The sequence below is a fragment of the Lutra lutra genome, chromosome 6, assembly GCF_902655055.1.
Source record: "Lutra lutra chromosome 6, mLutLut1.2, whole genome shotgun sequence".
In the NCBI taxonomy this organism is placed as follows: domain Eukaryota; kingdom Metazoa; phylum Chordata; class Mammalia; order Carnivora; family Mustelidae; genus Lutra; species Lutra lutra.
Genome location: NC_062283.1, coordinates 31,309,968 through 31,334,821, shown reverse-complemented (window position 1 = coordinate 31,334,821; position 24,854 = coordinate 31,309,968). Strand labels below are relative to the sequence as shown.

The window sequence follows — 24,854 nt, the reverse complement described above, 5'->3', positions numbered from 1 at the left end:
GCTCCTGTCTTACAGAATTTGTTGAAGTTGTTTCCTCTGACTGGAAACTTCTTCATCCAGAAATCCACTTAGACAACTCCCTTATCTCCTCCAGATCTTACTTAAGTATCATCTTCTCAAAAAGTCCTGTCCAGGTTGACCTGCTCAAATTGAACCCCACCCTGTTCTGCAGCTGTCAGTAGTCTCCATCTACTGCAATGTTTTCTTTTCCTTTAGCAGTTACCACTTTCTAATGAGCTGTATTCCTGAGTGGTATGTTAATTTCATTAATGGTCCCAATTCTTCATCTTTTCCTACATGCATCCTAGAAAAACTTCCTCTCAAAATGATAAAACTAAAGAGATGGAGAATAGTTTAGCTATTGCCAAGAGTCAATAACTGGGGAAGAATGGATATGGCCATATACTGTGGGGACAAAGGGATAATATGGGGGAAATCTTTGTAATGATGCAACAGCCCTGTGTTGTGATTGAGCTGGTGGCTATATGAATTCATACATGTGACAAAATTGCATGGAACTACACACACACAAATGCAAGTGCATGTGAAACTGGTGATATCTGAATAAGAGGTGTGAGTTGTATCCATGGTAATTCCCTGGTTTTTACATTGTATTATAATATATTCAAACACCGATGGTGGGAATAAAAAATGGTACAACCAGTTGGAATTGAATTTATCAGTGTCTTATAAATTTAAACTTATTTTTCTGGTGTGAGGTGATGATTTTACTCATGATATTTACTCAAGCAAAGTGTAAACAAGTATCCACAAAGGAGTTGTATAACAATGTTTAAGTGGAATTATTCATAAAGGCCAAACACTAGAAATAACAAAAACAGATATCAATAGGTAAATGGGTAAACATTTGTCATATAGTCAGTCACATAATGAAATAATAGCAATAAAAGAAACAAATTTCTGATAGACTCAATATTAAGCAGTTATAGTGAATGAAATAAAAACAATATTTGCTTCAAGGTAGAGGAGTCCACTGGAAAGGAGCATAAGGAAGCTTTCTTGGGGGTGCCTGGGTGGCTTAGTCATTAAGCATCTGCCTTTAGCTCAGGTCATGGCCCCAGGGTTCTGGGATTGAGCCCCACATTAGGCTTCCTGTTCAGAGGGAAGCCTGCTTCTCCCTCTCCCACTCCCCCTGCTTGTGTTCCCTCTCTTACTGTGCCTCTCTCTGTCAAATAAGTAAATGAAATCTTAAAAAAAAAAAGAAGAAGAAGAAGAAGAAGCTTTCCGGGATGCTCAAAATTCTATTCCTTTTTTGGGTTGGTAGAAACAAGGTGTATATATTTGTCAAAATTCAAAAACATAAGAATGTTATTTTAGGTATAAACTAAATCAATAAAATCACAATATCTAACTTGATGCATGTTTTACTGAAATCTTCCTACATCTTCAACTAAGTAACATCTGTCCAACTTATAAGTACAGAGTAAATTTTAATAAAACCCATCACAATGATACTGGTTTTATAAAGTTTACATTCTTTCAACTATAGTCATATATATTGAAATTTTATTATATGACACATACAAGTTGTGTTTATTCTTCATGAACTGAATTTTTAATATTTATTGTTTCTGTTTATTTTTCAAAAATACCTTTGCCTTGAAGAATAATTTGTTCCATTTACTTAAAAAAGTTACAACTGCTTTACTTTGATATATACAATGATCATTTATAACTCTTCATATAACCCTTTTCTTAAATTATCTAACCATGTGTATTCCTTTATTTTATAACTTTCTGCTTCTTCAGCCTTATGATTGCAATTATTAATATCATACAGTGTAATACTCCAGGAACTTAATTTTTTAATCCAATACAGATATATTTGTCTTTAATCTGGAGAGTTCATTTAAATTACACTTAGTTTTTATTGTCATTTTCATTTTTTAAGCATTTCTTATTTGTTTTCCATTTTTCCTACTGAATTTTTTCTCATTATACCCCTTTGTAATGTTCTAGTACACCCTTTCTTGGGCTGAGGTTCCACAAAAGAATTAGGCCCTACAGAATATTATTAGAGTGACTATTTTGTCCATTTTCAAAGGAATATAAGTAACTAGTAACATTCTATATGTATAGAAGAAAAGTTAATTTATTACATATAATGGATGTTTTAAGTCACTAGGGCTTCATTTTCTCTTAAAATTCTGATTGAGAAGGGCTGCTCTGGTGAAAGACAGAAAACTGACAAGAATATGCAGTATCACAGGTAAAAAGGATGGTTTAGATTTCAGAAGTTATGTATAGGGACATCTGGGTTGCTCAGTCAGTTAAGCAGCTGCCTTCAGCTCAGGTCATGATTCTAGGGTTCTGGAATCAAGCCCCACATCGGGCTCCCTGCTCAGCAGAGAGCCTGCTTCTCCTTCTCCCTGCTGTTCTGCCTACTTGAGCTCTCTCTCTCTCTCTGTCAAATAAGTATATAAAATTTTAAGAAAAGCAATTTTATATAGAAACGTGTTCAAAGCCTCCATTGAAATTTTAGCAATAGATTAGACTGCAAAAATATAAACTATTATACATCAGGGTTTCTCATCATCACCACTATTGACATATTTGTCTGGGTAATTCCTTGTTGTGGGAGAATGCCCTATATGTATTGTAGTTATTCAACAACTTCCACCTGATGCCAATAGCAATGTCCCAATTTATAAGAAGGAAAAACATAAACAGAAATTTCTAAAAACCCTTGGTGAGCCAAATCCCCTCCATTGAGGGCAGCCATTACAGTCAACTACTTCAAGGAGTTTGAATAAAAATGTAAGGAATGGGAAAAAAAATAAATTGACATATGAGTAGATTGTCATGTGTCTCATTTTTTAAACATAATTATTCATAATGCTCTGTTTTTTTTTTTCCTAAATGCCTTGATGATGATAAAAATGTATGGAGACACTGCATAAAAAAAACTTGATTTTGCTTTTTTCTGTTGATTTTGACTTATATGCCATAAGTTTAGTTTTTTTAAAATTAATAATGGTGTGAACTGAGTATTTTCATATGAAGAAAAAAGAGTAAATGGGAAAAAATTTGAGAAGGAGTGCTAAGTGATAAAGCAAGTTTTTAAAGAGAAAATAGTTTAAGGAAATGAGATTTTTAAGAAAGGGAAAGAAAATTTATAGGAAGTAGAATATAATTTGCATGATGAAAGGAAATAAAAATCAAAAGACATGAATTTGTGATAGAAGAGCAGGATGTTTAAGAATTTTATATTGTGCAAAAAGAGAAACTGTTGTATGGATTAAAAGTTCAAGGTGTGGAGACTGAATAATTAAGGACATAAGCTTTTTTTTTTTTTTTTTTTTTTTGACAGAGAGAGATCACAAGTAGACAGAGAGGCAGGCAGGCGGAGAGAGAGAGAGAGAGAGAGGGAAGCAGGCTCCCTGTAGAGCAGAGAGCCCGATGCGGGACTCGATCCCAGGACCCTGAGATCATGACCTGAGCCGAAGGCAGCGGCTTAACCCACTGAGCCACCCAGGCGCCCAGGACATAAGCTTTTGAAGGTGTTATTGAAGGTTTAAAAGAGATGTAGTGGGCATAAAGGACACTGATAAATTATTTGATAACATTTTGAATGCCAAGTTGAGGCTCAGGCCCATGAATTTGCAAAACACCAATCCTCCTCTACATTCCATAGAAAGTTGGTGTAGGAGAAAAAAAATAATTGTTACAGGAAAAAAGTTACATAGGATGTGATATTTAATTTTAAAATGTAGGTTAAAAATCAAAGTGTTTAAGGGTTTGATGAGAAAATGGCAGTGGAATTGGAAGACCCTAACCTCACCTCACTGTACAAACACAGCAAGATAACTATTAAATCATTCTAAATGCCCCAGGAATCAATCTGAAGACTGACAGAACAAATTCCACAGCTAAAAGGAGAAAAGAGGTCACAGTGAAGAAGGTAGAAGAGATGGTGGTTTATGGAAGAAATGGGTCACAGGTGCTACAGAGGGGAGGGAGCCATCAGTGCAGATAAGGTAAAAAAAGAGGAGAGCACAGAGGGAAATGAACAAGAAGAACTTTTCCCCAAAGCCATTGGTTGGGAAAGACAGGTGCTGAATTTCATGAGTTCTTGTAACCAGCAGGGCTTAAAGTCTAGAGTTAAAGGTCAGTGGTCTTAGGCGGGATGGAGACCAGAGGGCACTGTGCTGCTCATGGATATAAGGCAGGCAGAGAACACAGGTACAGATGGTTATGAGGATAGTGATTTGAAGAATGCCTGGGGCACACAGTGATGAAATTATTCTCTCTTCTTGGAGCATATCCATGAGAGGCAGCATTCATGGAGACACCAATCTGGGGACAAAGGAGCTGACTGGCACCCTTTCCCTTCCCCAAACCTCAGCATTAACAAAGAACCACCCATGGGAAGCAACACAGCACTAACACAGGTTACTTAACTTGCTTACACCAAGTCCCACACGCCTGTGCTCTGCCAGTACATCCTTTTTTAGTCAGACTTGCTTAGTTCCAGCACAGTGGGCCTCTTAGCCATAAGACCAAAAGAAACCCCCGCTCACAACACCGCTACTAACCACAGAGTTCTGCAGGGCTTTAGTTTAGTGGAACTAGCATCAGGTCTCCTTTCACACTCACTACATTCTGGCAGGGACAAAACACTGCCCATTGTAAGCAAGGAGAGCCTCTGCAGATGACTAGCCTAAAGGAAAAAGTAGCCAAATCACAATAGCAGGCCACACAAAAAAACACACCACAGACTCTCTGAAGCATCAGGCCCTGGACACTGCATGACCTTATTATTCTCAGCCATTATTCTCAGGAGCATTATTCTCAGGAGCAAGAAACATGACCAGTTTTTTTTTGGTTTTTTTGTTTTTTAACAGAGAGAAGAGGTCAGAGACCTAGACAAAATGCCAAAATGGAGGAATTCATCCCAAATGAGAGAAAAAGATAAGGCCATGGACAGAAGTCTAAGCAAAACAGATTTAAGTACCATGCCTGGTGGATAATTTAAAGCAGCAATCATAAGGCTACTCACTGGGCTTGAGAGAAAAATGGAAGACAGGGAGATACTTACCACATAGATTAAAGAGCTGAAAAAGTAGCAGTCAGAAGTAAAGAATGCAACGATGGAGATGGAAACTGGTTTGATGCAATGCACAAGAAGCTAGAAGGAGAGAAATGAATTAGAGATATAGAAGACAAAATATGGAAAATAAGCTGAACAAAATAGAGAAAGAAGAGTCATGCAACATGAGAAAAGACTTAGGAACTCAGTGACTTCATTTGTATTCTAGGAGTACCAGAAGAAGAGAGAGACAAGGGTTTAGAAAATATATTTGAAGAAATAATGGCTGAAAAATTTCCTAGTCTGGGAAAGGAAACAGATAGCCAAATTCAGTAGGCACAGAGAACTCCCATCAACAACAAGACATATTATAATTCAATTTGTAAAAAGTAGTGATAAAGAAAAATTCTTAAAAGCAGCAAGACAAAAGAAGTCCTTAACTTACAAGAGAAGACCTGTAAGTCTGGCTGGAGATTTCTCAATAGAAGCCTGGCAAGTGAGAAAGGAATACCATAATATATTCAAAGTGCTAAATGGAAAATATCTGTAGTCAAGAATACTCTATCCAGCAAGACTAACACTCAAATAGAATGAGAGATAAAGAATTTCCCAGACAAAGAACAACTAAAGGAGTTTGTGACCACTAAACCAGCTCTGCAATAAATTTTAAAGGGATTTTGTGAATGGTAAAGAAAAACTAAAAGTGACAAAACAAGAGGATCAGAGAAAATCTCCAGAAACAATGATAAAACAATTAATAAAATGGCACTAAATAGGAGCACCTTGGGGCTTCAGTCAGTTAAGCATCTGCCTTTGCTCACGTCAGGATCTCAGGGTCCTGGGATAGAGCCCTGTGTCAGGCTCCCTGCTCAGCAGTGAGTCTGCTTCTCCCTCTGCCCCTCACCCCGACTAGTGCTCTCTCTCAAACAAATAAATCAAATATTTTTTAAAAAGTCACTAAATACATATCTATCAATAATTATTCAGAATGTAAGTGGACTAAATGCTCCAATCAAAAGATATAGGGTGTCAGAATGGATAAAATAATAAAACCCATCTAAATGTTGCCTACAGGAGATTCATTTTCGACCTAAAGACACATTCAAATTTAAAGTGAGGGATGGAAATGTATGTCATGCAAATGGATATCAAAAGAAAGCAAAAGTAGCAATACTTATAAGGGACAAACTAGACTTTAACGCAGACTGTAACAAGAGATGAAGAGGGTATCACATCAAAATAAAGTGGACAATCCAACAAGAAGATCTAACAATAGTGTAAGTATTTATGCACCCAACATTGAACACCAAATATATAAAACAATTAAAAACAGACATAAAGGAACTAATTTCTGACAATACAATAATAGTAGAGGTCCTTAACACACATTTACATCGATGAACAAATCATCTAATAGAAAATAAGGAAACAGGGAATTTGAAAGACACACTTGACTAGATGAACTAAACAGATATATTCATAATATTCCATCCCAAAACACCAAAATACACATTTTTTTTCAAGTGCATACAGGACATTCTCCAGAACAGATGACATATTAAGTCACAGATCAGGCCTCAACAAATACAAAACAAAAACAAAAAGAAAAACAAACAAACAAAGAAACAAAACCCTGAAATAATATCATGCATATTTTCAGACCACAACATGGTGAAACTTGAAGTCAACCAACAAGAAACAAATTTGGAATGACTGCAAATACATGAAGGTTTAACATGTTAATAAACAATGAATGAGTCAATGAGGAAGCCAAAGAAGAAATTTTTAAAAATACATGGAAATAACTGAAAATGAAAACACAATGGTCCCAAACTTTGGGATGCAGCAAAAGCAGTCTTAAGAGTGAAGTATATAGCAATACAGGTTTATTTCAAGAAGCAAGGAAAATCTCAAATAAACAATCTAACCTTACACCTAAAGAATCTAGTAAAAGAACAACAAACGAAGCCTAAAGCCAGCAGAAAGAAGGAAATAATAAAGATTAGAGGAGAAATAAAATGAGGGATGCCTGGGTGGCTCAGTTGGTTAAGCAGCTGCCTTCGGCTCAGGTCATGATCCCAGCGTCCTGGGATCGAGTCCCACATCGGGCTCCTTGCTCATCAGGGAGCCTGCTTCTTCCTCTGCCTCTGCCTGCCATTCTGTCTGCCTGTGCTTGCTCTCTCTCCCTCTCTCTGACAAATAAATAAATAAAATCTTTAAAAAAAAAGATATTTAGAGGAGAAATAAAATGATATAGAAACTAAATAATAATAACAATAACAATAATAATGATAATATAACAGATCAATGAAACCTAGAGTTTGTTCCTTGAAAAATTAATAAAATTGAAAAACCTCTCTCCATTCTTATCAAAAAGAAAAGAGAAAGGAACCAAATAAATAAAATCACAAATGAGAGAGGAGAAATAACAACCAACACCACAGAAATACAAATAATAATAATAGGATATTATGAAAAATTATATGCCAACAAACTGGACAACTTAGAAGAAATGAATGCATCCCTAGAAACATTTAAACTACCAAAACTGCAATAGGAAGAAGAAATAGAAAACTTGAAGAGACTGATAGGCAGAAAAGAAACTGAATCAATAATAAAAAAACTCCCAAGAAACAAAAGTCCAGGTCCAGATGTCTTCACGGGCAAATTCTAGGTAAATATAAGACATAAATATATATGTATCTTTCTTATAATTCATTTTTCCTATCTGATTTTGAAAAGCAACTACATAAAGCAATAATTATAAGTTAAACTGATGGCACATAATGCATAAAGATATGATTTACCACAATAACAGTAAAAAAAGAAGGGTGGAGTTATGTAGGACCCAAATTTTTGTACACTATTGAGATAAAATTGCTGTTAATATAAACCAAATTTTTATAAATTAACATGTTAGTTGTAATTCCCATTGAAAGAACTAAGAATATAAGCTAAAATTATATAATATGATAACAAAAAAAGAACAGAAATGGCACCCTAGGCAATATTAGTTTCATGCAATGAAGGCATAAATAGAGGCATTGGTGGGAGAAATAATATACAGTGAAGAAAAACAAAATTGCTGAAAGTCTTCTTTGTTAGTAATTACATTAAATGTACATGATTAAACTGTTCAATAAAAGGCAAATTGGGGGCACCTGGGTGGCTCAGTGGTTTGGGCCTCTGCCTTCAGCTCAGGTCATGATCTTGGGGTCCTGGGATCGAGCCCCACATCGGGCTCTCTGCTCAGCAGGGAGCCTGCTTCCTCCTCTCTCTCTGCCTGCCTCTCTGCCTACACATTGTTCTGGGAAATACAGACAAACACTTTCAGGTTTGCTGAATGATGAAAGCTGTTTAAGCGCAAGCTGTGTTTGACTTATTCCCTCCTCCAAATAGTAAAATACTGAAAACTCAAAAAAAAAAAAAGGCAAATTGGAAAAAGGATTAAGAAAAATATGATCCAGTTACATATTTTCAATAAAAGACTCAATTTAGCTTTAAGGACATAAATTGAAAATAAAGCACCATGTGAACAATAAGCAAAGGAGAGCTAGAGTGGTCATACTAATATCACAAATTATACTTTAAGATAAAAGTTGTTACAAGATGCTGAGTGAAATAAGTCAAGCAGAGAGAGTCAATTATCATATGGTTTCACTTATTTGTGGAGCATAACAAATAGCATGGAGGACAAGGGGAGATGGAGAGGAGAAGGGAGTTGAGGGAAATTGGAAGGGGAGGTGAACCATGAGAGACTATGGACTCTGAAAAACGATCTGAGAATTTTGAAGGGGTGGGGGGTGGGAGGTTGGGGGCACCAGGTGGTGGGTATTGTAGAGGGCACGGATTGCATGGAGCACTGGGTGTGGTGCAAAAATAATGAATACTGTTATGCTGAAAAAATAAAAAAAAATTAAAAAAAAAGTTGTTACAAGAGATAAAAAAAATTATATAATGAAAAAGCATCAGTCCATAGATAAGATATAGCATTTATAAATATGTATGTATCTAACAGTAGAGCCCTAAAACACATCAAAAAGAAACTGACATAATTAAAGGGAGAAAAAAAAACAGCTTAACAACGGTAGTTGGAGATTTCAATGCCCCACTTTCAATATATAGGTAAAACATCTAGATTTAATATTAATAAAGAAATTGAAGATATTTGGGTGCCCAGGTAGCTTAGCCTTTGGGTGGCTGCCTTCATCTCAGGTCATGATCGTAGAGTCTTGGGTTGGAGTGATGCATAGGGCTCCCTGCTCTGAGAGGAGTCTACTTCTCCCTCTGACCCTTACCCCACTTGTCTTCTCTCTCTCTTTCTCCCTCTCAAATAAATACATAAAATATCTTAAAAAAAAAAAGGAAATAGAAGACTTTATTAACCAACTATACTAACAGACATCTATGGAACACTCCACCCAACAATAGCAGAATATACATTTCCAAGATAGATAATATGTTAGAACACATCTTAATAAATAAAAAAATAACATCTTAAAAAGCATTTTATTTTATCACACTGAAAGGAAATTAAAAATCAATATCAAAATCAAATTTGGGAAACTTACAGATATGTAGAATTAAACAACACACTTATAAACAACCCATGGGTCAAAGAAGAAATACAAGAAGTTAGGAAATACTTTGATATGAACAAAAATTAAAATGCAAAGCACTGAAACGTATGGTATGCAGCAAAAGCATAGCCAAGAGAAATTTATAGTTATAAACATCTACATTAAAAAGGAAAAAAAGTAAGATCTCAAACCAGTACCCTAAATGTCACCCTAAGAAACTGTGGGGGAAATAAAAGAACAAATAAACCTAAAGCAAACAGGAAGAAGGAAATAATAAAGATTAAAGTGGAGAGACAATAGAATAGAAAACAATAGAGAAAATAATAGAAACAGAAGCTGGTTTTCTGAAGATTAGCAGAAGTGACAAACGTTCAGCAAAAGAGAGGACTCAAAAACACTAAAATCAGGAAAGAAGGAGGAGACATTACTAAAGCTTTACAGAATAGAAAGGATTATAAAGGAATACTATAAACAAATGCTGATAAACTAGATCAACTCAACGAAGTGAACAAATTCTTAGAAACACTAAACTGACTCAGGAAGAAATAGAAAATATCAATATACCTATAATAATAGATTGAGTTAGTATTAAAAAAAAACTATAAAAAAAACCCAGCCCAGATGGTTTTGCTAGCGAATTCTACCAAAGTTTTGAAGAAAAAAAATTAATACCAATCTTTCACAAAAAACAGAACAGGAGGGAACACTTTTTAACTCAATCTATGAAGCCAGATACCAAAGGCAAAGAAAGACATTACCAGAAAACTACAGACCAATAGTCCTTATGAATACGGATGCAAAAATCCTCAACAAAATACTAGTAAACTTAATCCAGCAGAATATTAAAGGATTCTACACGATAACAAAGTGGGATTTACCCCAGAATGCAGAGTTGGTTCAGCATACAAAAACCAATCAATATAATATACCATATTAAGAGAATGAAGAGAAAAAAATACATTACCATCTCAAAGGATGTAAAAACATATTTTACAAAATCCAATGTCTTCTCTTAATTAAACAAAACAAAACATTTAACACACTAGGGATAGAGGCAATGTTTCAAACTAATGAAGGCCATTTATGAAAACAACACCGTATTAAATGATGAGAAGTCTCAAATCTTTCCTCTAAGTTCAGGAACAAAAAGCATATCCACCCTCACCACTTCTATTCAACAATGCACTGGAGATCTGTACAGAGACAAGAAAAAATTGTGCATGTATTCAAGTGAGTAAATGAACAACCACAACTGAAATATGTTTTGCTGTCTTTAAGGTCCAGAGTCCAGAGTTGCCTTGTTTCTGGAATAAGTCCATATTCCATCTAGCTTCGGAGAGCAGGATCAAGATACCTTCATGTTACTGATGCATGTGACGGAGGCTTCTGTCTGACCCAGGATATTGCCCTGAGTGGTATAATCACTCGTCTCTGTGCTTGTGTAAGGATCCCAAAGACATTTTAGAATTCTGCCAAGACAGCTCAGAACGAGTGACCAACCTGAAAAGGACTCCTTACTGAAATGGTGACTCAGGAAATAGCTCAAGATACAAATGCAAGTGTGAATAAAGAGACATGTAAAAGTAAGTTTTACTTTTGTTATTGCTATTATTTGATGTGTGTGTGTGTGTGTGTGGGGGGCCCACATGTCCAGTGTCCCTAAGAAAAGTATTTGAGCCACAGAGATAGAGCAGACACCAGGGTGCAATAGCTAAGAGTTGGATTTGTTATTCTCTTAGGCTTTCCCTGCCTGCTGTGGGCAGTGTTTTGTTCGTGGCCTGAATGCGGCAAGTTTTAAGTAGGTGTGCTCTGGTTTTGTTGTGACATGAAAATTGACACCATTTCCACCAGAATTGAGGCCCTGCAGAACTCTTTGGTTAAGATACATGATGTAGGTGGTAGTTTGTGCTGGTCTTCAGAGGTAGAGAGTCACCACACTGAGACTGGGGCAAGCTTGACTGAGAAGGGTAGTCCTGCCAGAGTACAAGGAGGTGGGTTTTGGTGAGCAAGTTAAGCATTTAAGCAGATGCAAGTCCAGCACTTTGCTGCTTTCTGCAAGTGGCTCTGTGTTTATGCTGAGGTGTAGGGGAGGGACACAGTGACAGCCAGTTTCTTTGTTCTCAGAGATTGTCTCAGTGAATGCTGCCTCTCAGAGATATGCTCCAAGAAGGGTGAATAATCTCCCCACTATGTGCCCCAGGTGTTATTCAGATCACCTTTTACATGCTGTCTGTTCCCTAGTTTGCCTGTCTTCTCTCCAGAAGCAGGGCAATGCCTTCAGTGCTCTATCTTTGCCAAGTACACCAAACTTTCAAACTCCAGGTTTTAGGTCCCACTGGTTGTAAGAACTCATGAAATTTAGCCTCTTTCATTTGTCAAGCCAAGGGGTTTGGGGAAACTCTCTCCTTGTACATTCCACTGTTTGTTTCTTCTTATTCCCCGCCCCCCCGCCTTTCTCCATGACAATGGCTCCCTCTCCTCCACAGCACCTGACGTTCATTTCTTGCATAAACCATGTCTCTGCACATCGTACTTTTCCAGTGTGGCTACTTTTCTACCTTTATTTAGCTCCATCAGTCTTCAGGTTGATTTCTTGGATATTTAGGATGATTTGATAATTATCTAGTTGTGTTTGTGGGATGAGTTGAGCCTATGGTCCTTCCACTCTGTTGTCGTTTTCCCTCCCAAAGTCTTCTACTCTTTTTTCAAGTCCAGTCAGTATTTTTATGATCATTGCTTTAAATTCTCCATCAGGCGTGATACTTATATCTGTTTCACTTAGATCTCTGGCTATGGCCTTATCTTATTCTTTCATTTGGGAGAAATTCCCAAATGAGAAATTCCCAAATATCTTATTTTGCCTAAGTCTCTGCGTTCTTTCCTGTGTTAGAAAAGCCAGCTATGCTCCTGAAAATAATGGTCTTATGAAGAAGTGGTCATGTAATGTCCTGGGCCTGGTGTTTCAGGATTTGTCTCCAGTGTGTGCTGTATATGCTTCACAATTTTTCTCTGACTGCTCTATCCTTCAGTCAGTAGTCTTCACAGGCTCTCTTTGCCTGCAGGAGGCACTCTTTTGTCCCTAGCCTGAATGTGGTGAATTTTAGCTAGGTGTGTTGTGATCTGTTGGTGAAATTAGACCTGTTACCACCTCCACTAGAACTGAGGCTCTGCGAACTTCTTTGGTTAGGAGACATCATGTGGACAAGTGTTGTGCTGCCTTCTAGGGGGAGCAACCTGTTATCCTGGGACTAAGGCCAGCTTGACCTAGAAGGGAAGTTCCACCAGACTGCAGGGGGCATGTGTCTTGGTGTATGCACGTTAAGCAGCCAGGTTGGCACTGTGCCAGTTCCCACAGGTGAACGTGTGCTTCTGCTGAGGAATGGGAAAGAGAAATGATGCCAGGCAGTACCTTTGTTCTGGGAGAGCTGTCTCTGTGAACTATGCCTCTCTGTGACATACTCTGAGAAGAACAAATAATTTCCCTACTGTGTACCCCAGGTACTCTTCAGATCACTGTTTCCATGCTGCATGTCCATGGACTCTTTGCCTTCTTTCCAAGAGCAGCTTCAATGTTTTCACGGTCTCCTGGAGTCAAGCTCTCTGACATTTAAAACTTCGGGTTAATCCCCTCTGGTTGAAATTTAGCCACTTGGAATGGAAATGTTTCTCTTTCTAAGCCAATGGCTATGATGAAAATTCTGATTGTTCATTCCCCTGTGTGCTCTTCTCTCTCTTTCATCCTTCTCCATGACCAGAGCTCCTTTCCCTCCATAGCTTTCAGGAATCATTTCCCAGCTAAGCCATATCTCTGTGCTTCCTAACTTCTCCAATGTGGTGTCTTCTCTACCTTTAGTTGTGGAGCTTGTTCTGCTCAGGCCAGCTTCTGATGTATCTAAGATGATTTGATAGTTACCTAATTGTGTTCATAGGTGGGAGCAAGCCTAGTGTTCTCCTAGTCTGTCATTATCTTCCCTCTCCATTGTTTTCTTTTAGAACCGCTATAGTGTCATTGCATAACAAATACATATAATTCAGTAAAAAAAAGAATCCTCACTCCAATATAACTTAAGATGTTTTATTCAAAATCTACTTTGTTCTTCTTTTCTTGTTTTATCATGACTGATACTCCCTGGTAAGAAAACAAAGACAAAATAAACTGTGGCTGTGCTGTAATAGTCAAGCTGCTCAAATAATGTTGTTATAATTGCATCACTGCACTACAAACAGTCTTGACTGTAGCTCCTCATCTTTGTTATTGTTGTGAAAAACAGCTATAGACTATACACAAATAAAAATATAGTGATCCGAAGGGGCATGTGCACCCAGATGTTTACAGCAGCAATGTCCACAATAGCCAAACTATGGAAAGAACCTAGATGTCCATCAACAGATGAATGGATAAAGAGGATGTGGTATATATATATATATATATATATATATATATATATATATATAATGGAATACTATGCAGCCATCATAGAAATGAGGGGCACCTGGGTGGCTCAGTTGTTTAAGCTACTGCCTTTGGCTCAGGTCATGATTCCAGGGTCCCGGGATTGAGTCCCGCATCGGGCTCCCTGCTCAGCAGACAGCCTGCTTCTCTCTCTCCCTCTGCTTGCCACTCTGCTTACTTGTGTTACTTCTCTGTCAAATAAATAAATAAAATCTTAAAAAATAGAAATGAAATCTTGTCATTTGCAATGATGTTGATGGAACTAGAGGGTATTATGCTGAGTGAAATAAGTCAATCAGAGAAAGACAATTATTACATTATCTCCCTGATATGAGGAATTTGAGAGGCAAAGCATGGGAGGTTTGGGGGGGGAGGGAAGGAAAAAATGAAACAAGGGGGGATCAGGAGGGAGACAGACCATAAGAGACTCTTAATATCACTAAACAAAATGAGGGTTCCTGGGGGGAGGGGAGTAGGGGGAGGGTTGGTGGGGTTATGGACATTGGAGAGGGCATGTGCTATGGTGAATGCTGTGAAATGTGTAAGCATGATGAATCACAGACCTTTACCCCTGGGGCTAATAATACATTATATGTTAATTTAAAAAAACGTAGCTGAGTTCTGTTGACATTCAAATTCAAATTTCATATTATTTTTGCATCATGTGTTTTAAAATTTTTTCAGTATTTTTAAAATGTGAAATCTATCCTGAAATACCAAGTCTTCCAAAAATACATGCCAGCTTTGATTTGATTTGTAGACCAAAGTATGGCTATATCAGTTTTGGCTTCATAAAGTATAGCAAAGTGATGAGGAGAGACCTGGAGTTTAAGAAAGATTCCCTCATTTACTGTGAAGTGTCCATTCCCAAGAATTCTTCACAACCCATGGGATAAGCATCTCCCTAACCTCTGAGATATTCAGTCCCATTCTGTCTTCCAAGTAACTGTTGTGATCTGCTGTTGTGGTGTTTAAGAGTAATGGGATCACTCAGCTTCATCTTTGAAAATTGAAACTTGGTCAAACACCTATAAGTTATCAGAAATATAGAATAAAACTTCTATGGCAAAAACAGTAATAAGGTTGGTCTGGATGTTAATAGGGAAATTCTCTGGCATTCATTTTTCAGAATTCCACTTTGAAGATTTAATAATCACCAATCCTCTCCTACACCTAGGCATCTTCATCATTATTTTTTGGTGGATGAATTATCATAATCATGGTAAGTTAGAAAATATGTAAAGTCCTGGTATCTTAAGGGTTCACTACTCTCACTGATTTTGACATATAAGTGGTGATTATAACAGAGATAAGTGGAATCTGACCTTCTTATTATAAAAACAGAATTGGAGGTGAGAGTTGTGACAGTCTCGCTTTATTGTTTACTTCTCACCTTTTCACATTTACTTCTAATCAACATATTTAAGAGAGATTTTAACAAACTGCAACTCATCAAGTATATTATTCCCCAAACTGTAAAGGTTCTGGAAACATGTCTCTAAAATTAACAGTATAAATAATGTTTAACAGGGAAATCTACAACACTTGAGTTACTTGTAAAATATTTGATTACTTTGATAAGTTGTCATTTGATAACTTATCTCAACTGTTAGGATTAGAAATAACTGGTTAAAGTTGTAAAGAGTAATATTTGAGCTCTATATAAAGAAAAAGTTTAATAATAAGACTTTTCTCCTTATTGAGTACTTTGCAAAGGAAGTCATGAGTTCACTACCACTGATAGCATTTAATGGAAATCTTAATGGTCATATAAAGGACTTGTTTATCTTAATTAGAGAATAGATTCTTATATTAGAGAATGGATCTTCAGTTAGATGGAAGATCAAAATATAATATATTTTATCATAAGCAATGTGAAAGTATAAGAAAGGAATCCTTAATTCTCAAATAACATTTATGGGGAAATGTTTTTTCCCATATTTTTCATAATTTTTAGCATTCTTTCGTACAAAAAAAAATTACCTCCTTAGAAAAGTACACTATGCAGTTCCTACAAATTAAAAAATCCTGAACAGGTAGAGATATCCAAATAAATAAATTGGGATTTTTTTTTCAGTGTTTATAGATGGCAATAGGAATAAATTGTTATTAATAAATGAAATCCTATAAAGTATATTTTATTCTGAAAACAAACACACTAGATCTAAATAAATGCTGTTAAATAAAAGCAAGACCTAATTAAAAAATAAATTTAAATGAATATAATATATTCACCCCAATAATAAAAATGTATATTGGTACAAACAGAAGCAAAATTTGAGTGTGCATATATATATATATATATATATATATATATATATTTATATATATTTATATTTATATATATTTATATATTTATGTATTTATATATATTTAAATATAAATATATAATATATTTAACCAAGGAGGGATATGGTTAAATATATTCCTAACCTTTTTATTCTTTTAGGAACTATTGTTAATGGAATTGTTTTCTTAGTCTCATTTTTGGAAAGTTCATCACTTATATGTAGGAGAAAACCATTTGTATGTTGATCTCATATTCTACAACTTAGCTGAATTTGTTTAGAAAAACTATGAGGAAAACTATGGCCTAACAGAACAGAAGAGCTTTAGGATAACACCTGCCTTACTTTAGGACAAGTAACAACCGTTTTCCCCAACCTCCCAATAGTTTCAGCCTTAGAGAATAACTAAGCTTCCACTCCTAGCTGGCAGCATGAGGCAAAAGGAGGCAGTGTAAGGCTGTGTTAGGTGGCATTCTGTTTTCATTCCACCCAGCCATCTGTGTGTTCTAGCTAAGCTTTCATCCATATACAGAGTGAGGAGGAGATGTGAGGAGATGTGAGGTGATGATCTGCTTTCTTCAGGAAAGTATCACTGGGGCAGAGGGGCAAGCTGAATTAGGCTTCTGCTAGTAGCCAATGTGGCAGTAATAGTCAGCATTCCATTTCTACCAGTGACCAAGAGGGAATTTATATACACTCCCACCCTGGAAACACTTGCTATATATAAACCCAATGACTGCCGGCTAATACAGAAGAATAGATAAGATCTATGGTCTCACATGTGTGAGAATATCCAATGTGTCCAGAATAAAATAAAAAAAAAAATCACTCATCATGTCAAGATCAAAGACAATCACCACCTGAATGACAGTGGACAATTGTCAGAAACCAACATTGAGATGACACAACTGTTGGAAGTATCTGGTATGAATGATAAAGCTGCAATGATAAAAAAAGATTCAATGAGCAATTGTAGAAACTCCTGAAACAAAGAACAATGGAAAATTTTAGGAGATAAATAGATTTTACAAATAACCAAAGGAAAATTACAGAACTAGAAATTATGATAACTGAAATAGAAAAGTTACTTGATGATCTCAATGCATGCTAAATTGAAGATGACAGAAGAAAGAAACCAAACAAAAGAAAAATCAATAGAAATTATCTAATCAGGAAATAAGTGAGAATATAGACACAAGAAGAAACAGAGACCTGTAATGTGTAGACGATATAAAAATAATCCATCATTTTTGTTATCAGAATCCTCAGAGAAATTACAAAGAGTATAGAGCTGAAAAAATATACATATAGATGAGATTATGGTAAAATGCAAAACTCTACAGATTCAAGATACCGAAATGTCCACAAATGGGAGAAACCTAAAGAAACCCACAATGAGGTATCACTACACATCTTTTAAAATGACTAAAATTAAAAATTAAACAGACTAAGCATGATACCCTCTAGTTCCATCCACATCATCGCAAATGGCAAGATTTCATTTCTTTTGATGGCTGCATAGTATTCCATTGTGTATATATACCACATCTTCTTTATCCATTCGTCTGTTAATGGACATCTAGGTTCTTTCCATAGTTTGTCATGCTTAGCGAAATAAGTCAATCGGAGAAAGACAACTATCATATGATCTCCCTGATATGAGGGAGAGGAGATGCAACATGGGGGTTAAGGGGGTAGGAGAAGAGTAAATGAAACAAGATGGAATTGGGAGGGAGACAAACCATAAATGACTCTTAATCTCACAAAACAAACTGAGGGTTGATGGGGGGAGGGGGGTTGGGAGGGGGGTGGGGTTATGGACATTGGGGAGGGTATGTGCTATGGTGAGTGCTGTGAAGTGTGTAAACCTGGCGATTCACAGACCTGTACCCCTGGGGATAAAAATATATTATATGTTTATAAAAAATAAAATTAAAAAAAATTAAACAGACTAATTATCCCAGTAGTGCTGAGAACATGAGGAAACTGGACTTCTAACATTGCTGGTAAGAATATAAAACGGTACAGCCATTCTATTCAATAATGTGGCATTTTCTTGTAAAAATGAATATGGTGAGTCTGGTGGTGGGTATTAAGGAGTGCACATATTGCCTGGAGCACTGGGTGTTATACATAAACAATGAACCTTGGAACACAACATCAAAAGCTAATGATGTATTGTATGGTGACTAACATAACACAATTAAAAAAATAAAAAAATGAATATGCACTTGCTGTATAAATCAATAATCACACACTTAGGCATTTATTATAAAGAATAAAGAAATAAAACCTTACATTCATATGGAATCTTCAGTGCAGAACAATTTTACTTATATTAGCAAAAAACTGGAAACAAAAAAAAATACTCTTCAGTGAATGCAGAGTTAAACTATGATAAATGAGTACAATGGAATACTATTCAGCAAAAAACGGAGCAGAGTATTGATTCATACAACCAATGTGGTGGGCTTCAATAGCACTGTGCTTAGTAGGAAAAAAGTATATCTCAAAAGATTGTGTACTGTATGATCCCATTTGTATGACATGTGAAAACTGACAAAACTATAGAGATGGAGTATAGATTAGTGGCTGCCATGGGACAAAGGAAGAACAGGAGTGGAGACTGAGAATATAAAGAGATTGCCTAAGAGACTGTGGTTATGGACCAGTTTTATATCTTGATTATAGTTTCTTGAGTCTATAGATGGCAGAAAATGCATCAACACACACGTGCATGTGCACATCAATGCATGCAAAAATGGTGAAGCCTGAATGAGGTATAGTTAACAGGATTATAACCACGTCAGTTTCTTTGATATAAAATATCTTTGATATTTTACTACAGTTATAGGAGATGTTTTCTTTCATTAGGGGATCTGGGTAAAGGATATATAGGGCTTTATATAAAAACATTAAAAAGAGGGGGAAACTATGATTCCTGTGCTTCATCAGGTAAAATAAAAGAGACTAGAAATAAAAAGAATGAAAATTCACACCAGACACATGGAAACTAGGAAAAAATAGTCAAATCAAAATTTTAAAATTGAAAGATATATCTGAAATTTAAATACAACTGCATTAGCACAATAGGAAAATGTAGATAATAAGGAAAAAGACCAGAAAATGGAATTGCCAAAATCAAAAATACAGGAAACAATGAGTCTTGATGAGTATGTAGAGAAAAGGGAACCCTCACGCACTATTTGTGGGAATGCAAACTGGTTGCAGCCACTCTGGAAAACAGTATGGAGGTTCCTCAAAAGTTAAAACTGGAACTAACCTATGATCCAACAATTGTCCTACTGGCTATTTACCCCTAAGAATCCAAAACCACTAATTCAAAAGGATATAGGCATAGCCTGTATTTCTTGCAGTATTATCTACAATAGACAAATTATGGAAGCAGCCCAATCTCCATGGATAGATGAATGGATAAAGAACAAAAGGAATATATACAAAATAGAATATTATTCAGCCATAAAAAAGAATGAAATCTTGACATTTGCAACAATATGGATGGAGCTAGAGAGTATAATACTAAATGAAATAAGACAAACAAAGACAAATACCATAAGATTTCAGTCATATGTGGAATTTAAGAAACAAAATTAATGAACAAAGTAAAAGAAATACAACTCAAAAACGTGGACTCTTAACAAATCAAGAGTCACCAGAAAGGAGGCGAGTGGGGAGAATATGTGAAACAGGTGATGGGGATTAAGAGTATACTTATCATGATGAGCACTGAGTAGCTTGTAGAATCATTGAGTCACTATATTAGACACCTGACACCAATATAACTGTGTGTTAATTATATTAACATTAAAGTAGAAAAATTAATTTACAAAGGAAAAGAAAGTGGAAATATTTACAGTGTAAGTTTTCTGCATAAAGATATTTGGAAATAAAAAAAAAGTTTTTGCACATTAATAAAGAAATTCCCAGGAAGAGAGGAGAAAGATTGGAGCATATAATCTATTTGAAGAAGACTGTCAAAATTCTCTCACACTTGGTAAAAAATGTAAACTTAAAGATGCAAAATGCTTGGCAAAGTATAAGCAAAATAAACTTAAAGAATACCTACATGCCTAGAATTATTATGATCATAATTTTTGAAAGCCAAAATAAAGAAATAACTCTTGAACTTATCTAAAGTAAAATGAGAAAGGACAAATGATTCAAAACCAGGTGACTTCACACCAGAAATCATAGAAGCAAGAGTAAAATAAAGCAAAGTCATTAAAATACTGAAAGAAAGAAGTGTCAACCCACTAGTCTATATATTCAGTGAAAAGAGACTTCAGCAAAAAAACAAAAGAAAATCTTTAATGCATGGAAGAAAGAAAAGTCAAGAAAAGAAAGACAAGACATAAATTAGTTACCAGATTTGTCTCATAAGAAATCCTAAAGAAACTTCTGGAACATAAGGGAAATAACAGAAGGAGCAAATGAGAAGGGAGAAACATGTGAATAGAAATAAGAGATTGTAAATTCTGAAATTCAAAAATTTCTTCTATTTTGTTTTGAAAATGTGAAAATGTTTTTTCTCTTCATCCACAAGCAATTTAATTAATGATCTAATAAATTTTACCCTTTTGAGTTCATTTTTATGTTGTATCAATTATTTGAAATAAATAAGCTTAATGAATTTATTCAGAGAAAGGGAGGAAGTTAAAGGGAAATTTATCTCCACCAGAACAGAAAATGTATTACTAAAGGAAACCCTGTCCTGGATTATAGAAAAGCAATGCTTTTGGTACTTTGGTATTTTGTAAAAATAGTTTGCCCCTAAAAGAACTCATATTTGATCCTCTGTACTTTTATTTATGAATTACTTCAATTATTTTAATCAATATTTCTCATTTGATATGGACATTGGGGAAGGTATGTGCTATGGTGAGTGCTGTGAAGTGTGTAAACCTGGCGATTCACAGACCTGTACCCCTGGTGCTAATACTACATTATATGTTAATTTAAAAAATAAAAAAAATTCTCATTTGATTTTCAGAGAAAATAAAAGATGATGAGTTTCAAATCTTAAATCACTTAGAAAGGATAACATTGCGGCAAACTCAGTTTCAGACAATAAAAAGAAAAGGTGTTTGGTATCTTGACATTATACCAAATAAAACTTTCTTCCTAGTACACCAATCTACTGGTAACTCTATTGTTATGCTTGTAATTTGTTTCAGTTTAATATGTAATAAAACTTTCCTGTTTTTTTTTTCTAAACTGTCTAAATTTTTGTCTAATTTCTTTTTCAGAGAAAAGGAAGAAAGAAGAGCAAGGTAGCCATTTTATCCTCACATAAGTACAAATCATGCAATTAAATATTGTCAGCTCTTGACTGTATGAGAGCAGCCCTGGGCATCTTGGCATTGTGTTGAACCAAGGACATTGTCCCTAAGTAAATGAGTTGATTTGACCTTCTGTTACTTTATTTGCAGATCACTTCTGTTGCTCTAACTTCACTTTACTCTTTTGCATAAGCATCATGATATCTGAAGCACTTTTGGTGATCAAATGTGATGCTGCTTATGAAACATGTATCACAGAGCTTAATGCAGAGAAAGGGGTTAATGAATGTCAGTGGGGATGTGGGGATGATGGTGACCATGATAGTGATGATGATGATGATGGTGATGGTTATTATGACAATGATATTATGCCTACAGAAGACTTCAGGAAATTATTTTGGGAGATGTTAAGTTCAGTCACAAGAAATTTAAAGTTATTTTTCTGCTTTACCATTTCACATAAAACAATGTGGAAACCCATAAGCTTTTCAGTAAAACACCTATAAAATAAACGTAATCTTTTTTTCTCTGAAGTGGCTAACCTATGATATACACAACAGGAGAAAAGAATTTTGCAAGGTTTTTTGTTCATTTTGTTTGTTTCATAATGATTCTTATGCTACTTTCTTTTAATTTTTCAAGTGAACCTAGGAAAGAAAATGGTAAAATTTAATGACTATTTACAAAATATGATATTCCTATTGTCTATGTCATAGTGATTTTCATATTACTCTGTTTTATTTTCAGGTGAACCTAGGAAAGAAAATGGTAAAATTTAATGACTATTTACAAAATATGATATTCCTATTGTCTATGTCATAGTGATTTTCATATCGCTCTGTTTTGTTTTCAGGTGAACTCAAGGAGAAAAATGGTAAAATTTAATAACTTATTTTCAAGATATGATCTTCCCATATGGACTTTTGTTGCTTTTTCCTTTTCCATTCCCCCTACTTTCTCTGTATAATTTCTCTCACGATTTTCATTCATGTTTATTATATTACTATTTCCTTCCTGTTTCTTTCTTTGTTATTCTCCCATTAGTTAACTCACTTCTCTCATTCACCCTTGTCTTAATTTAATGTATTATTTTTCAGCCGTCTCCATGACATTAGCAATAACTTCTTCTCTTGGCTCTGAAATAAGTCAAATCTAATCTGACAATAAATTTGAAAGAGCTCTCACCATGTTTGCTGTGCCCACAACCTGATTCTAAGCAAAACTGAAACTCTTCTAAATATGACACTATTTTATCAAAGAAATGTGCAATAGGTTGTTCCTTATACAGAACAAACACTACTACTCTACGTTTTGACTGAAGCATCAGCTGGCTGGATGGAAAGTGGAGGATTATGGCATAGTGATTGAGTCTTTAATTTGCAGTTTAATTTACTTAGATTTAAATCTGATCTGTCCATTTACCAACAGAAACTTCACCATGTTGTTCACCCCTTTGATTCTCAGATCTTTATTCTGTAAACAGAGGAATACTACTTCCCCATTATTTTACTAGCATTCAATTGGGTAATAATATAAAGCCATTAAATAATACCTATCTCAGTGAATAAATTGTAGCTGTTACCGCACAGATGATGGATAGTATCACATCGCAGGTGATGATATTTATTAGTATCAGCATTCTAAACTACTTCAAAAACAATATATCACTGGGGACTTGGGGAATTTTCTCTTGAATTTCAAATGTAAAATAATTTATCCATGTAAGCATGTGATATATTTTTGTATTGTTTTGTTTCTGTTAACTGTTCTAAAGAAGTGAGGGCTTTTTAAAAAAACTTTAATTAAAGTAACTTATTTCACGTGTAATTCATTTAAAAAACTTTAATTTTTCTTTTCTCTGTGATATTAAAATGGGGTTTTCACTTTTGTATTTCAGGAGAATTGCAAAAGGAAATTGGTAATTGTATTCCAATAGTTAAAATATTTGCAAGATATATTGTGGAAATCCCATGCTTCACTTTATCCTGTTTCTTTACCTCTTTATTTTGGGTGTCTTTTAATTTTCCTATAGCCTCTCTATATTGTAGTTATCATGCTAGGAATGATTTACCTGTTTACCTTGATTAAGTCCTAAAAATCATGTGAGTCATCTTTATTATATCCGTAAGAGATAATTTATAAGGAGCAATGGTTTGACTAATATGATAGTGATAATTAGATTATCAAAGAATGCATGTCATTATTTGCATTTTTATCTCCTCAAGAGTCTCAGTCTTCTGTGTACTTTTCCTTTCAGATCAGAGAAGAGCCCAATTTAGGAATGGTAAGTAGCTCAGAAGTTCTTTCATGGCGTTCTTAAATTCCATAAATAATAAGACTCCTAACTCAGCTCTAAACCCTGTTCCCAGAGAGTCAGGCGTATTATACCATTGCCTGTATTCACTGTGTAGGAGAATAAATGGAAGAGAATCTGTAGTTAGTTAACTCATTTTTCCCTAATTTGGAATATCCTTTACACTTCATCTCACTTTCTCAATTATTTATTCCTTTACTCTGTTCTTCCTAATTCCTTCCTTTTCTTCTTCCTTCACCTCTCTTCTTTCCTTCCATTTTCCCATCCTTCTTATCTATCTTTATCTCAAACTACCCACCTTCCTATCATTACTTCTTCATTTTCTATCTCCCTTATTTCCTTTCTTCTTTTTATTGTTTTTAGTTTGCTTTTTTTCCTGACTTTATATTTTTCCACATACATACACAACTCAACCATTTTCTAGTTTAAGAAAGGAATGGTCACATGCTTGTGAGGAAGAAAAGCAACAGACAGATATATATGTCACTGAATGCTTAGAGAATGTCAGTGATGAGAAGAGAGGAAAAGATATAAGAAGGACCAGGAGAGAGTAATAATATTTCATAATTTTGTTCACCTGCAGACTGGCAGAACGCATCATTGTACCCTGGTGAGTACATTATCCTGACCATGATAATTTTCCCTGAATCTAAGATATGTAACTAAGCTCCCCAATTCTGCAAGATTTCATGCTACCAACTACCACATGACAGAGGGGAAAAAATGTATTGTGCATAACTTCTGTCCCATAGAAAACTTACCAAGAAATATGAATTACTTTTCTTTCCATCTTTTTCTAGCCTGTGTCTCGTGGGACACTTACAAGTTAACTAAAGAAGATACTAAGAAATAAAAATAGTATCTTGTCA

General features: G+C 35.2%; 1 protein-coding gene across 2 annotated transcripts in view; it reads left to right on the top strand.

Moving 5' to 3' along the window:
• The first annotated feature begins 10,976 nt into the window (after positions 1-10,976).
• LOC125103083 (butyrophilin subfamily 1 member A1-like) overlaps positions 10,977-24,854 on the top strand; it is a 33,807-nt gene continuing 19,929 nt past the window's right edge. Inside the window, exons 1-8 of one of the 2 annotated variants that reach the window (XM_047734872.1) lie at positions 10,977-11,213; positions 15,213-15,305; positions 21,639-21,662; positions 22,419-22,439; positions 22,525-22,545; positions 23,569-23,589; positions 23,929-23,955; positions 24,569-24,595. In XM_047734872.1, coding sequence (XP_047590828.1) covers positions 11,153-11,213; positions 15,213-15,305; positions 21,639-21,662; positions 22,419-22,439; positions 22,525-22,545; positions 23,569-23,589; positions 23,929-23,955; positions 24,569-24,595 — 295 coding nt within the window. In that variant the 5' untranslated portion in view covers positions 10,977-11,152. The remainder of the gene's footprint in view (positions 11,214-15,212; positions 15,306-21,638; positions 21,663-22,418; positions 22,440-22,524; positions 22,546-23,568; positions 23,590-23,928; positions 23,956-24,568; positions 24,596-24,854) is intronic. The other variant, XM_047734873.1, reaches the window with a different exon arrangement.